This window comes from Microcebus murinus, chromosome 14 (genome assembly GCF_040939455.1).
Source record: "Microcebus murinus isolate Inina chromosome 14, M.murinus_Inina_mat1.0, whole genome shotgun sequence".
Lineage (NCBI taxonomy): Eukaryota > Metazoa > Chordata > Mammalia > Primates > Cheirogaleidae > Microcebus > Microcebus murinus.
In genome coordinates, this window is record NC_134117.1 from 60,031,129 (window position 1) to 60,046,363 (window position 15,235).

The following is a 15,235-nucleotide window of genomic DNA, read 5'->3' on the forward strand; positions in this document are numbered from 1 at the left end:
CATATATTTTGTCAAGTCACAATTCTAAGAAAATGAACTTTAGAAATTTGACTTATGACATTTCCTCTGGACCTCTGCCACTAAATAAAACCTTTTCATATTAACATCATTTTCCTGGAATAAATATTTCTCAATAATCATCAAATGCAGGAAACCTAAGGTTCACATTTGAGCTTTGAGGTCTGATAGCCTACATGGCTCAGACTGTCTCTGTCTTATCCGCATCCCCAAAAGATAAAGTCCTTTGAATTCCATTATCTATTTACAATTTTTTCTAGATGGAGACCATTCAGGATATTAGATCTTTGAGGAAACATTAGTGTTTGTGAGAAATTCCAGACTTCACTCTAAAATCATCCTATATTTCACATGAACCAAAGTGATTTCTCTTTCTTATCATGGTCACAAAAGGATAATCCTTATTTCTTTTAACTAACAAAGGCTCAAATAATCATAGACAGGGTTTGTGACATTTGATGCTGGTTCAACTTCAGCTTATCTAAGACTCTGGATGTGTAACACTAGTGTAGCATCTGATGAAGCAACCTATGACTACGGAAGGGTGTGAACATCTCTTCCTTTCCCTTGCACAAACTTGAACTGCTTACCTATGATGAATGTTTTATATTCCTAATGACCAAAGCAATTCCATACTTCACTTGATGATTTTGAGGAAAATTTCTGCTTAAGACATATAACACAGAAGATGTCCTACAAGAGTACAAAGACAGGAAAGGTATTGACATGGGTGGTTTAGCAGTGGGTAGCTGTCATCTTGGTTACCATCAAGTCAATCCTCAGTAGACAGTGGGTCATATGAAGGTTTCGGTTGTAGCGGGAAGAAATGTAAGAAGCAATATATTTAACATTCACCAAATTATTTTCTAGTCTTCTGAGTTAGAGAGCAAAGGAAGAGGGTGGTGCAGAAAAACAAAATCACAAGAATTCTGCATCTCTTCTACGCACAGCACAATGAAACAGCAACTAAGAAGAATGGGAAGAAGCTATAAATGTTTGGAAGCAAACAAAAAAGATGAGGATAGAAAATGTGAAGATAATTAGAGAATCTCTATGGCTCTCAGAAGTATAGACAGGTGCTTGAACATGAAGAGGAAGTCGCATCCTTGTTCTGGAAACAATTTTTTTAAACCAAAATTCTTTTCTAAACATGAATTAGAAAGTGAAATTAATGCTCATAGAAAGATATGAAATAGGAGAATTATTTACATTGTGATTGCTAAATGGCTTGAATCATTTGCATATCATAGGTAATCCTTTCTGGAATAATACATTTTCCCTGCTAAAGCTGTCATGAGAATATTTAAAATAAAAAGTGTTTAGAGGCAGCATAGTTACCTTACTATCATTCAAAATAAAATGTTCCAAACTATACATGGCTCTTAACTACATTTAATGAAGGTTTTTTTATCCGAAAAATGTTGGTTGTTGGGTGAGGTTTCTAGTCTTTTATCTGGAAGTTGTATATATGTGCCTGAACATAATCTGTCAAAGGTGTTCTTACTCTTAGTCTAAAGATGATTTGTAGGTCTAGTCCATATTCCTACAGCTGCCATAAAACATACGACTAAATCATATTAGATTAACACAGGCTGGTATTGACAGCCCAGTGGGAACATATTGATTAGGTCTCCTTTCATGTTATTTGTTATGATTTTTCTTCTCAGTTTCATTTACTGGGAAGACACAGGGGAAGAGATTTCACCAGGAACAATGACAGTGCCTGTCACAAAAATGTTCTCAATGTTTCCATTTGTCACTATGGCAGTGACAAAGAGGGTTCCAAATGAAAAGGCAGACCTGCTGTGACAAAGCACAGCAGGACAACAGGAAGAAATTTTCTCCTGACCTGGGAAATTAGGAAATCATACTTAGAGATTATAGAATTGTCTCCATTTCCAAGGGTACAATCCTAACACTTGGGCTTTTGAGGAAAAATGTGAAAAGATTAGTTCCATCAGAGCTGGCCAGCGACAAAGAGCAAATGTTACAAAGTGCTTAAGACTTCCAAACAGAACAAGGAGGTATGCTTGTAGAGGCTAGAAGGATTTGTCACTGTCACTAAATCCTTGAGATGGAATTATGAATCTAATTTATGTACATTTGGGGTACTCATTTTAAAATTATACATGAAAATCCATGATGTAGTCATGTATCTTTTAACTGGCTAAAAGGAACACATGGCACTTTGGTACTGGGATAGGCAATTAAGCACATGGTAGCTGGAGTGATACTTTATCCAAAAACTTGAAATTTATGAAAAGAAAATTATTGTCCTTCAGAGAGTTAAATTACCACAAAGTAGACTGGAATATAGATATGCAAAGTCAGAAAAGACAGAAATACTCTTAGGCCAGCAAAACTTGAAAGTAACAGGATGAATATATAAACTACTCAAATATAGAATATGTCAATCAGAAAGGAGATATGTTAATTGGGCAATGAAGCAAAGAAAAAAAACCACATAGTAAATGTAAAAGTTGCCACTGCTTCCCTGGAGATTCATGTCCAAGGTAGAGAGAGTCTTCAACAGCTGGAGTTATTTTTATTCCCAGTAAAAAGGCTCTCACCAGTGTAGAGATGTAAGCAGGGGGGTTTAACCAATGGATTTTTTAGTATTAATAGACCATCTCTATTGTAAGATACATGTATCAGGTAGCTTAGCCTGGTGTTATTAAACAGCTGATTCACATTACTTCCCTTATTTAGAGTCCATGCTAACAAAGCAGTTTATGATCTAGCTTTCTGTATCGCTGTAGTGCAATCAATTTTACTGCTTAGCAAAAAGCTCTTGGTTCAAATTCACCAGGGACCACAGTTGTTCGATTCTCTTCCCTTTCAGTTTCTTTCCTTTCTGCAACAATCTTACCTTATAGTCCTCAGAACCTTATCACATAACAAAAGCCCCTCTTCTATAAATGAAGTCATCTATTCAGATAATAGGAAGATTCTCTTTGGTGAAACCAGTTTTTGTCAAGAAAGCTGACCTGTGGTTCTCAGTTCTAATGATGATATTTCCTTAAATGTTTAGAGACGCAATAAAGTCCAGTGAGTAAGAGGATTGACTCTGGAGCCAGACTGCCTGGGTTTGAATCCTGGCTCTGCTACCCTGTAGCTATGAGACTATGGGCATGTTACCTAACCTATCTTTACCCCAGTTTTCTCATCAGCAATTATGTTGTAGCTTGACTCACATTGACAGAATGTGCTGAATATGCCAACATAAGTATTCCATTCATAAACTGACATGGGTGTTCATCTCATTGCATGACCCAGTGTTTCAGGATCTGATTACCCCTAGTAACTGAGTAGGTTTAAAGTGAGAAAAATGGCTATCTAACTGAAGAATGGCCAATTCCTGGTTTTTGCCTGCCTTCTACTTTCTCTATTCTGATTTCAACAGTGTGTAGTGAAATCCAGTGTTTGGAGTCAGATATGCCAGAAATGAATAAAGTGAGGAAGTTGCCAATGCTTACACAAGGGGTTGGCAACCTGTAGCCTGTGGGCTGAATCTGGCCTATGGTCTGTTTTTGCACAGCTGGAAAGCTAAGAAAGATTTCACATTTTCAAAGTCTTGTAAACAATAAAAGGCAAGCAAACAAACAAAACAAGAAGACTATGCAATACAGCATGTGGCTTGAAAAGCCTAAAACAGGGGTCCTCAAACTTTTTTTTTTTTTTTTGAGACAGAGTCTCGCTTTGTTGCCTAGGCTAGAGTGAGTGCCGTGGCGTCAGCCTAGCTCACAGCAACCTCAAACTCCTGGGCTTATGCAATCCTCCTGCCTCAGCCTCCTGAGTAGCTGGGACTACAGGCATGCGCCACCATGCCCGGCTAATTTTTTCTATATATATTAGTTGGCCAATTAATTTCTTTCTATTTATAGTAGAGACGGGGTCTCGCTCTTGCTCAGGCTGGTTTTGAACTCCTGACCTTGAGCAATCCGCCCACCTCGGCCTCCCAGAGTGCTAGGATTACAGGCGTGAGCCACTGTGCCCAGCTGCCTCAAACTTTTTAAACAGGGGGCCAGTTCACTGTCCCTCAGACTAGAGTTTTAAAAAAACTATGAACAAATTCCTATGCACACTGCACATATCTTATTTTGAAGTAAAAAAACAAACGGGCAAAAACACCCACATGTGGCCTATGGGCCGTAGTTTGAGGATGCATGGCCCTAAAATATTCACTCTCAACCTTTTACAAACAAAAGGTTGTGAACCTCTGTTCCACACTCTATTTCTTTTTTACTAACTTAACTGTACCCTAACAGTAAATATAATGAACTTAGGCAAGTGGGATAAACAGATGTTGAAAATCCTCTAACAAAAATCATAACTGCTTTGATGAAGTAGTTTATCATTCTAGCCACAATACAAATGGTAGTCTCCTAAGAATGGCCTCTCCCTCAAAAAGTATGTATGTTCTTGCCTTGTACTGGTAGCATTACAGGTGGGTGTCTATAAGAAAATCTATTGTTGCAGGGCCAGGAAGCTCAGGACCCCAGGGCCAGATGTAGTAACTAATTAGGTCACCATCATATCTATGATGGCCTCATTTGGTATTTTACTGAATGTCAAAGAAATAGAATATTTACTGTTTAAAGATTTTAAAAACTTAATGCACATACAGGGTACAACTTTAAAAGTTTCTAGACTAAGATTCCTGGTTTAACCAATTTCTAACTAAGAAATTATTAGCATTTCCTTAATGTATTACAGAATATGGCTTAATTCAGAATAAAATATTTTTAGCCTATATAGTATAGCTCTAAAGAGTATGGAATAGGAAAATTAGCCACAAAGTACTCTGATATTACCAATAATGAAGATTTTCAAAGCAAGGAAATAAAAAATGCTAGCATAATGGTAAAGTAGAATGTTCTCTGTGGTATATACTCTTTCCAAAGAATATAGGGCATGGAACATCTTTACAGTTCATTTAAGACAGTGCACAAATAGTTCCAGAGCAAGAAAAATGAAAAATTCATGTTAGTAAAAAGACCATTAAAATAATTTTTTTTTTCTTTTGAGACAGGGTCTTGCTCTGTTGCCTAGGCTAGAGTACAGTGGCGTCATCATTGCTTTGCTGCAACCTCAAATTCCTGGGCAGCAAGGAGTTTGAGGGCTCAAGTGATCTTCCTGCCTCAGCCTCCCTAGTAGCTGGGACTACAAGTACACACCACCATGCCCAGCTAATTTTTTCTATTTTTTTTGTAGAAATGATGTCTTTTTCTTGCTCAGGCTGGTCTTGAACTCCTGACCTCAAGCAGTCTTCCTGCCCTGGCCTCTCAAAGTGCTAGGATTACAGGTGTGAGCTACTGTGCCTGGCCTTAAAAGAATATTTTTTTTAAAAAAAACAATATTATGTTAAATCTATCCCACAAACTTAAATAAGTTCCTCACGATTCAAATTATCCTCCAGGGAAAGGGAACAATGGCCAGCTCCATTTGCCTTTTTTTTTTTTTTTTGAGATAGTCTCACTCTGTTCCCTGGGCTAGAGTGCTGTGGCGTCAGCCTAGCTCACAGCAACCTCAAACTCCTGGGCTTCTGCCTTAGCCTCCCAAGTAGCGTGCCACCATGCCTGGCTAATTTTTTCTATATATTTTTAGTTGTCCAGCTAATTTCTTTCTATTTTTAGTAGAGACGGGGTTTTGCTCTTGCTCAGGCTGGTCTTGAACTCCTGAGCTCAAACGATCCACCCGCCTTGGCCTCCCAGAGTGCTATCCATTTGCCTTTACCTTGTCTTGCCTCATGCTATGAGAAAGAAACGAATAGGAATCTCCCTTTGGGCTATCTTTCAGGAATCTAAAGCTTTCTAGGGACCATAACCTAGCTCAATTAACTACACTTAGTAGAAGCTTGGATTTTTCAAAAGAACTTGAGTTAGATTTTAGATCAATCTAAGTCATTGAGCCAAAAATCTTCTAATTGTTTTGATCTTATTTTTGATCTTATTTTACGCATTCCCAAAATTATTAGTCTTTATAAAATTTGCCAGTTCTTACTGAGCCTAAATCAGGCAAAAATTTAACCCTTCTTAGTATAATAAACACACACTATTGCATTAGAGGCAGATGTTTTAACCAAAGGATATCATCCAAAGACATCGTCCTTAGTTATTAGCATGCTGTTTAATATTCACCACAACTTGTTTTGGAGAACAAAAATGTGCTAACATTTAAGCCTGAAGGGCTATGAATGCTATATACTGTACTTGATGCAGCTTGTTTATGCAATTTTCTGACAGATACAATTAATCTTGTGAAAATGACTAGGGTATAGCATAATAGCAAATTATCTTTGCCAAACACATATTTTTCCTGCAGTAAAATCCCCTTATAATACTTACAATGGTAGCATATGGAAAGAACATTACAAGTTATTTAAAAGAAATTAAAAGTTATTAAATTAATAAATCTTGATTATGTGGTAGAACAAGGGTTAAAACATTTAACTTATACGTAAGAATGAAATAAATTAGTCTGTACCTCCAACAAATGCATCTCCAGCTCCATTGGTGTCAATAATTTCTTTCTGGTCTTGATCCAAGACAGCGAAAGCAGTGACTTCACTATCTGCAATTACAACCAAAGAAAGGCAGACTGACTTCTCTTTGTAACACTCAATACAAAATCACCCAGTAAAGCTTGAAGCTCCTTCATCACTTATTATTCAAAGAGAGAGACAGGACATGAGCTCCATATTCTGTATGTGAGCACTTGGGAATTGAGGTGCAAAGTCATCTGCAAGTAGTACTTTTTTATAATTTTCAGCATATAGATGTTGCTGTATGTGTCTTGTGAGAATTATACATACCTAGGTAGTTCACATTTTTTTTGAATGACTGTAAAGGGTAGCAATACCTTTTTGGATAGTACAAAGGATTGAACAGAAACTATGAGCTACAGGAAGTGTTTGTATGGATTGAATCATAGGTCTCTAATAAAGCTTTAAGCCTGACTGCATTCCTGGCAGTGAAATTTTGGACACAGTTAAAGAGCTGTAAGTTAAAAAAAAAAGTATATATTTGTGTATATATACATACACATTCATATATGTATAAAATGAGTCTTGGGTGTTTCTCTATAGAAAATCACAATGGCACAATAAAAACATTACTACTATTCTGTTACAATAGTTCATGCCAATGTCAATGATTACTGATTTTAGCTGGCTGATTATAAATAACCTAATCTAGTTATGTTTTGCAAAGGAGTCACTATCAACTAGCAAACGGGAAAGATAGCACTAAATGCATGGGCAGAACAAAAGGGACTGTGCAGCCAGCTCTAGGACAGTGCTCCAGATGTCCTAGAGCAGTCTGGGCCAGGGCTTGGTTGTTTTGACTATAGAGTAACCTAATTTAATACTTCAAACATGGCACGTAACAGTGGAATGAAGTTACTTGTGATGAAATATGGCCTAGAGGCCATATATAAATGATTGGATAGAATTTCTTATTAGGGGCTGGAACTTCTAAAATCACAAATTTGCATCTATATGGGGACAGATGTGGCTAAAGATTTATAAACTTTGATTTCACTGAAGATCAAGATCAACAGGTAAAAGGCGATCTTGAGAACCTTAAGAATCTTAAAAAGCATATTCTGTCTGCTTTTTGCTACCTGATATTAATGGATACTGTCAACAAGAGATAAACATAGATATATTAATGAAAAAAGACCCTACTGGGCCAGGCGTGATGGCTCACTCCTGTAATCCTAGCACTCTGGAAGGCCGAGGTGGGCGGATCGTTTGAGCTCAGGAGTTCAAGACCAGCCTGAGCAAAAGCAAGACCCCATCTCTACTAAAAATAGAAAGAAATTAATTGGCCAACTAAAAATATATAGAAAAAATTAGCTGGGCATGGTGGCACATGCCTGTTGTCCCAGCTATTTGGGAGGCTGAGGCAGGAGGATTGGTTGAGCCCAGGAGTTTGAGGTTGCTGTGAGCTAGGCTGACGCTGCGGCATTCTAGCCTGGGCAATAGAGCAAAACTCTGTCTCAAAAAAAACAAAAAAACAAAAAAAAATCCTATTGGAAGTATTGATATCCAAGAAGAGGACTCATTTACTTAGTGATTGCTTTTTGACTATATGACTATAGATGCTAAAAAAAACTCCATAACAAAAGCATCTATTTAAACTCTTTTTTTTTTTTTTTTTGAGACAATCTCACTTTGTTGCCTAGGCTAGAGTGAGTGCCGTGGCGTCAGCCTAGCTCACAGCAACCTCAAACTACTGGGCTCAAGCAATCCTACTGCCTCAGCCTCCCAAGTAGCTGGGACTACAGGCATGCGCCACCATGCCCGGCTAATTTTTTGTATATATATTAGTTGGCCAATTAATTTCTTTCTATTTATAGTAGAGACGGGGTCTCGCTCAGGCTGGTTTCGAACTCCTGACCTCGAGCAATCCACCCGCCTCGGCCTCCCAGAGTGCTAGGATTACAGGCGTGAGCCACCGCGCCTGGGCCCTATTTAAACTCTTAAAGTAACTAAACTTTTTACACTTTGTAACACTAGGGACTACATAGCAGTTAACAAGATTTTGATTAATTACAAGTTATGGCATAAATATCCAAGATTAAATTTTCTAGGGAGTATGTAATACATACTGTTACACAGGCCAAGAAAAAAAAGAAAAAAAGATGTAAGCAGATTTTATTAGAAATAATTGGGAAAGGGCTGTAGTCTGATTTAGGAAAAGGTCTGTACCATAAATATTTATAAAGAAATCTAGCTTTATTACTTCCAAGTACAAACCATACTATAAAGGGAACTAACAACTATAAACTATTATATATAAGAACAAACAGGCATTAAATATGTGAAATGAGCTAAGTTAATGACACCATTATTCTTTATAATAGGTTACATCATGTAATAATATAACATGTCTATAAAACATTTTAGATAATATAAGAATTACTAGATTTATAGATTTGAAAATTATGTATAAATTGCAAGTAAGCCACAATTACATATAATTCCCTGAGTTTTTTGTTTGAAAAAGTTATTCATTTTTGATTGCATAATCTTTATAAAATCTAATTCACAATGGAAGAGATTATTTTGAACTTTGTTCTTAAGAATCATGACTTCTTGGTCTAAAAAGCTGAAAATTCTAAATAAGTGCAGTTTACTAAACGTTTTTTTCTGGATGTATGTATAGATCATTGAGATACTTTATTCTTAGTTGTTATCTGAAATTCAATTTCCTGATATGTAAAGCAGAATTGTTTTCCACCTTTATACTCTTTATATAAATAAGTATATAAAAATATCATGTATGCAAATGATGTCACAAATTCAGTACAGGTACAGCTCAGTTTTCATTATTTTCTATATCTAGAGCACTCTGAGAACTTCTTTCAAAATAATGACCCTGAAAATCTGCAAGATCCTTAAATATGTTCCTAGTCATGGAATAAGGATTTAAAAATGTTCAATACTATTTATAATCAATTACATTTTTGGTATGTTCTGTTTTTTTGAAATGTGATGATCTAAGCTGGTTTATAGAGCTATTAAAAAAAATCACACAACTGGCTGGGTATGGTGGCTCACGCCTGTAATCCTAGCTCTCTGGGAGGCTGGGGTGGGCAGATTGCTCTAGGTCAGGAGTTTGAAACCAGCCTGAGCAAGAGCAAGACCCAGTCTCTACTATAAATAGAAAGAAATTAATTGGCCAACTAACATATCTAGAAAAAAAATTAGGTGGGCATTGTGGCACATGCCTGTAGTCCCAGCTACTCGGGAGACTGAGGCAGAAGGATTGCTTGAGCCCAGGAGTTTGAGGTTGCTGTGAGCTAGGCTGACGCCACAGTACTCACTCTAGCCTGGGCAACAAAGTGAGACTCTGTCTCCAAAAAAAAAAAAAAAAAAAAAAAAATCACACAACTAACTAAACTAAATAACATTTACCAGCATGACCTATCCCATAGCCATTCTAGGCAATTTACTATATGACCATATGAAGTACATTCACTAAATCTGAAGATATGCTTATAGGCATGGACATTTTCAGCCAATGAAGCCCAAGACGCACACTCACATGACTCTCATGGGGACCAATTTTCTTAGGCATAAAATGGTCCTGGACTAGCTATGGCAACAAGTAGCAAAAACTAGCTTTCTGCCCTAATTGTAGAAAATGGCACTGTTAGTTTTGATTAAGTACTTCTACTTAGCTTAAGATAAGTCATAGCAATTATTTCTCAATTCATTGCAAACTCTTCATAAAGTGAGAAGGAAAAGAATTAGTAATAATTATTATTCCTATTTCTCAGACTTCTATGAAACCACATTAAATCATGAGCTTCCCTAAGCAGACACGAAACAAGCACTAACAATTCAGCTGATACCAGATTTTGTTTGTGTCATTTATTAGTTAAGACTCTCAGGGTAACCGTCATTCAAAACAATGAAATTTAGCTTACTTAGAATACAAAATAATCAATCTTATACATTCGCCAGACAGTCTATACAAACAAATAATTTATTCTTCACTTTACTAAGAGACAAGCTTCACTGCCTAATCACTTAAGAGGCCAGTCTAGCTACAATGAAAACATCTTCATGCATCTATTATATAATGCCAAGTCAAAAATAGTAGAGATGGCTAAGTTTGTATGAATACAGTCTCTAACTGAAAAATAATAAAAATTCAGTCACTCAGTGCTAAACAATTAGATTAAATGTTTCTGTACTTCTACCTCTAATAAATTAACTATATATTTTAACATATCCATTGAACCTCATGATTATTATAATATTCCTAGACAATTTTATTCAAGGTATTTTTTTAAATTATTATTATTTTTTGAGACAGAGTCTTGCTCTGTTGCCCAGGCTAGAGTGCCATGGAATCAGCCCAGCTCACAACAACCTCAAACTCCTAGGCTCAAGCAATCCTTCTGCCTCAGCCTCTCCAGTGGTTGGGACTACAGCCATGCACCACTATGCCTGGCTAATTTTTTCTATGTAGATTTTTTGTTGTCTGCTAATTTCTTTCTATTTTTAGTAGAGACAGGGTCTTGCTCTTGCTCAGGCTGGTCTTGAACTCCTGTCCTTGAGTAATCCTTCCACCTTAGCCTCCCAGAGTATTAGGATTACAGGTGCACCTGGCCTGTTAAAGGTATGTTACTCTTTTGTTGATATCCTCCTAAATTGTAGAGAAGATATACTGGAAAAGATCCACAGCAGGTTGAAAGGCAGGTAGATAGGTGTTTTTTAATCTCAAGGTAGACTATAGTCACCATCTCTGCCACTACTTCTGATCCAGCATCAACAGGCATGGAAGAAGAGACAGAAAAGTAATAGCAAAAACTTTACTGGAAAGTGAAAAGTATGACTAGGAAAAACAAGAACACTTAAGATTCTTATAAGAGGCTCCTGTATCTTGACCATTCCTTATAATGATGTAATTTTCAAAGCATTAATGTTTTCATTTATTTGTTTTAATCTTTTATTTGGAAATAATTTTATTTTATTTTATTTTTTTGTTATTTCAGCATGTCATGGGGGTACAAATGTTAAGGTTATGTATATTACCCTTGCTCTCCCTCCCGCCTCGAGTCACAGCTTCAAGCGTGACCATCCCCCAGATGGTACACATCTCACACATTATGTATGTATATACCCATCCACTCCTTCCCCTTCCCACCTGCCCGATATACAATAAATGTTATTCCTATATGTCCACTGAGGTGTTGATCAGTGAAACCAATTTGCTGGTGAGTACATGTGGTGCTTGTTTTTCCATTCTTGGGATACTTCACTTAGTAGAATAGGTTCCAGCTCTATCCAGGAAAATACAAGAGGTGCTATATCACCATTGTTTCTTATAGCTGAATAGTACTCCATGGTGTATATATATATATATATATATATATACACCACATTTTATTAATCTACTCGTGTATTGATGGGCACTTGGGTTGTTTCCACAACTTTGCAATTTTGAATTGTGCTGCTATAAACATTCGAGTGCAGATGTCTTTTTTATAGAGTACCTTTTGTTCTTTTGGGTAGATGCCCAGTAGTGGGATTGCTGGATCAAATGGTAGATCTACTTGAATAGATTTGAACCTAAGGTATGAAACTATTAGAATTCTAGAGGAAAACATTGGAAATACTCTTACTCAGATATAGAAAAAATGATTTCATGCTTCGTATGGAACCAGAGAAGACCCCATATAGCAAAAGCAATCCTAGGCAATAAAAACAAAATGGGAGGTATCAATCTACCAGACTTCAAACTATACTACAAGGCTATAGTAATTAAAATATCTTGGTACTGGCACAAGAACAGGGACATTGATCAGTGGAACAGAACTGAGAACCAAATATAAAACAATCCTTATATAGCCATCTAATCTTTGACAAAGCAGACAAAAACATACACTCGGGAAAAGAATCCTTATTCAATAAATGGTGCTGGGAAAACTGGATAGCCACATGTAGAAGACTGAAGCAGGATCCACACCTTTCACCTCTCACAAAAATCAACTCACACTAGGTAAGAGACTTAAACCTAAGATGTGAAACTATTAGAATTCTAGAGGAAAATGTTGGAAATATTCTTCTAGACATTGGCCTAGGCAAAGAATTTATAAAGAATACCCCAAAGGCAATCACAGCAGCCACAAAATTAAATAAATGGGACCTGATCAAACTAAAAAGCTTCTGCACAGCAAGGGAAACTGTCATAAGAGCAAACAGACAACCTACAGAATAGGAGAAAATATTCGCATGCTAGATATCCAATAAAGGGCTGATAACCAGAATCTATTTAAAACTCAGGAAAATCAGCAAGAAAAAATCAAACAACCCTATCAAAAAGCGGGCAAAGGATATGAACAGAAACTTTTCAAAAGAAGACAGAATGGCCAACAAACATATGAAAAAATGCTCAATATCTCTAATCATGAGGGAAATGCAAATCAAAACTACAATGAGATATTACTTATCTCTAGTGAGAATGGCCTTTATCAAAAAGTCCCAAAACAATAAATGTTGGTGTGGATACGGAGAGATAGGAACACTCCTACACTGCTGGTGGGACTGCAAACTAGTGCAACCTCTGGTGAAAGCAATATGGAGATACCTTAAAGGAAATAATTTTAAACTAACAGAAAAGTTCCAAGAAACATAAAGATAACTCTCATAAAACATTTATCCAGATTCACTAGTTTTTAACATTCTGCCACATTTGTTTTATCATTCCTCCTATATATGTATAGTATTATTTATTCTTTCAAACCTTTTGAGCATAGGTTACATAAATTATGCCCTTTATCCCTTAGTACTTCAGTGTGTACTTCTTAAGAAAAAGGATATTATATTAGGTAAGAAGTGTATAGTTCATAAATTTAGAAAAAAATTTAATTTTATCTAATCTATAGTCTATATTCCAATTTTGTTAATTATCCTAATGTCTTTTATAGCAATTTTTTTTCATCCAGTACAGGATTCAGTCACATATTGCAAAAATCACATATTGCTTTTAGTTGTGTTTATTTGCTTTTAACTTTTTGAATAGGTAATGTATTGATATGTTTCAAAAATATAAAAAATATGAAAAGGTATCCTTATAAAATCTCCCTCTTCCCCCTCTCCCATTTAGCTGGTTTCCATGCCTTCTACTTCTAATCTGGTTATCACTTTTATTGCTTTCAGAATTTCTCTATGCATATACAAGCAAAATACATTCTTAATCCCTCCCTCTTCCCCCCCCCCCAAAAAAAAAAATAGGTATCATACTATTCAGGCTACTCTGGGCCATATTTTTTTCACTTGGAGATCTTTCTATATTGGTAAACAGAGAATATTCTCATTATTTTTTATTGCTGCATAATAGTCCATTGTACAGATATACTATAATTAATTGACCAGTCCTTTACTGATAGACTTTTAGGTTATTTTCATTCTTCTATTATCATAAACAATGTTGTGAAGCATTAATACTTTTATTTTAAATAAACCTTAAATTTAATTACTTTGCTTAATAGCCAAGTCAATAATATCATTCCTACTTTATAGAGGGAACTGATACAAGGAAACTAAGTTGTTATGCTAATAGCATGAAACATGCCTATGTCAAAGAACAGGAAAAAAACGAGAATCCAGGAAATGCTTTTCTTTTCATTAGGACACACATACCAGGATATGAGCAAAGACACCCTGCTCAGAGTGCCCTAATAAACAGGGTAATGAAACAGATGACAAACTCTGCTAATAATAGAGATTTATAGAACAATCCTAATTAACAAGGACTTTTGGGGAATGAAGAACTCTGAGTTAATTTAATTTTCTAGTTAACTAAAGAAAAAGCAGAAAGTCTTTTTAGTTGGAAATCTTTCTAACTGTATTAATATAATATAATAATATACCATGACATCTCTGCTTTAATTAGTTTAGTTTATTGAAGTGAATGAAATTTTTCTTTGATAATAGAGAATCCTACAGCACATCTTAATGTCATTATTATGAATATCAATTCTTAGTGTAGTTCCAAAAGGTATTTAATGTAAGTGCTTTCATGAAAAGCAGGATAAATGAAATGGTGGGAAGTATACTAGATTAGGAGTAAAAAACCCCATGGTTTTAGTCTGGTTTTGGCTCGGCTATTTTATTTTATTTATTTTTTTATTTTTATTTTTTTTTGAGACAGAGTCTCACTTTGTTGCCCAGGCTAGAGTGAGTGCCATGGCATCAGCCTAGCTTACAGCAACCTCAATCTCCGGGGCTCAGGCGATCCTCCTGCCTCAGCCTCCCGAGTAGCTGGGACTACAGGCATGCGCCACCATGCCCGGCTAATTTTTTTTTTGTATATATATTTTTAGTTGGTCAATTAATTTATTTCTATTTTTGGTAGAGACGGGGTCTCGCTTTTACTCAGGCTGGTTTCGAACTCCTGATCTTGAGCAATCCGCCCGCCTCGGCCTCCCAGAGTGCTAGGATTACAGGCGTGAGCCACCACGCCCGGCTTATTTTATTTAACAAATATTTATTAAGAGCCTATCATGTGTCAGGTACTCTATTAGGAACTGGGAATACAGATGTGAACTGGACAAATAAAAACTGCTTTTAAGGGGCCTATATTCTAGTGTGGATAGACAATACACAAGGAACAAATGAACAAGGTAAGTTGAGATATGAATAGAATCCACAGAGAAAATAAAACAGGATAATGTGTTGAAGTGTGACAGAGGAGGA

At 36.1% G+C, this 15,235-nt stretch overlaps 1 protein-coding gene across 2 annotated transcripts in view; it reads right to left on the reverse strand.

Annotated features, from left to right (window-relative positions):
• The window catches only part of ADK (adenosine kinase), a 519,384-nt gene that overhangs the window by 27,419 nt on the left and 476,730 nt on the right, over positions 1-15,235 (reverse strand). For both annotated transcript variants that reach the window (XM_012759893.2, XM_012759894.3), the window contains exon 10: positions 6,505-6,591. In XM_012759893.2, the coding sequence (XP_012615347.1) occupies positions 6,505-6,591 (87 nt within the window). The remainder of the gene's footprint in view (positions 1-6,504; positions 6,592-15,235) is intronic.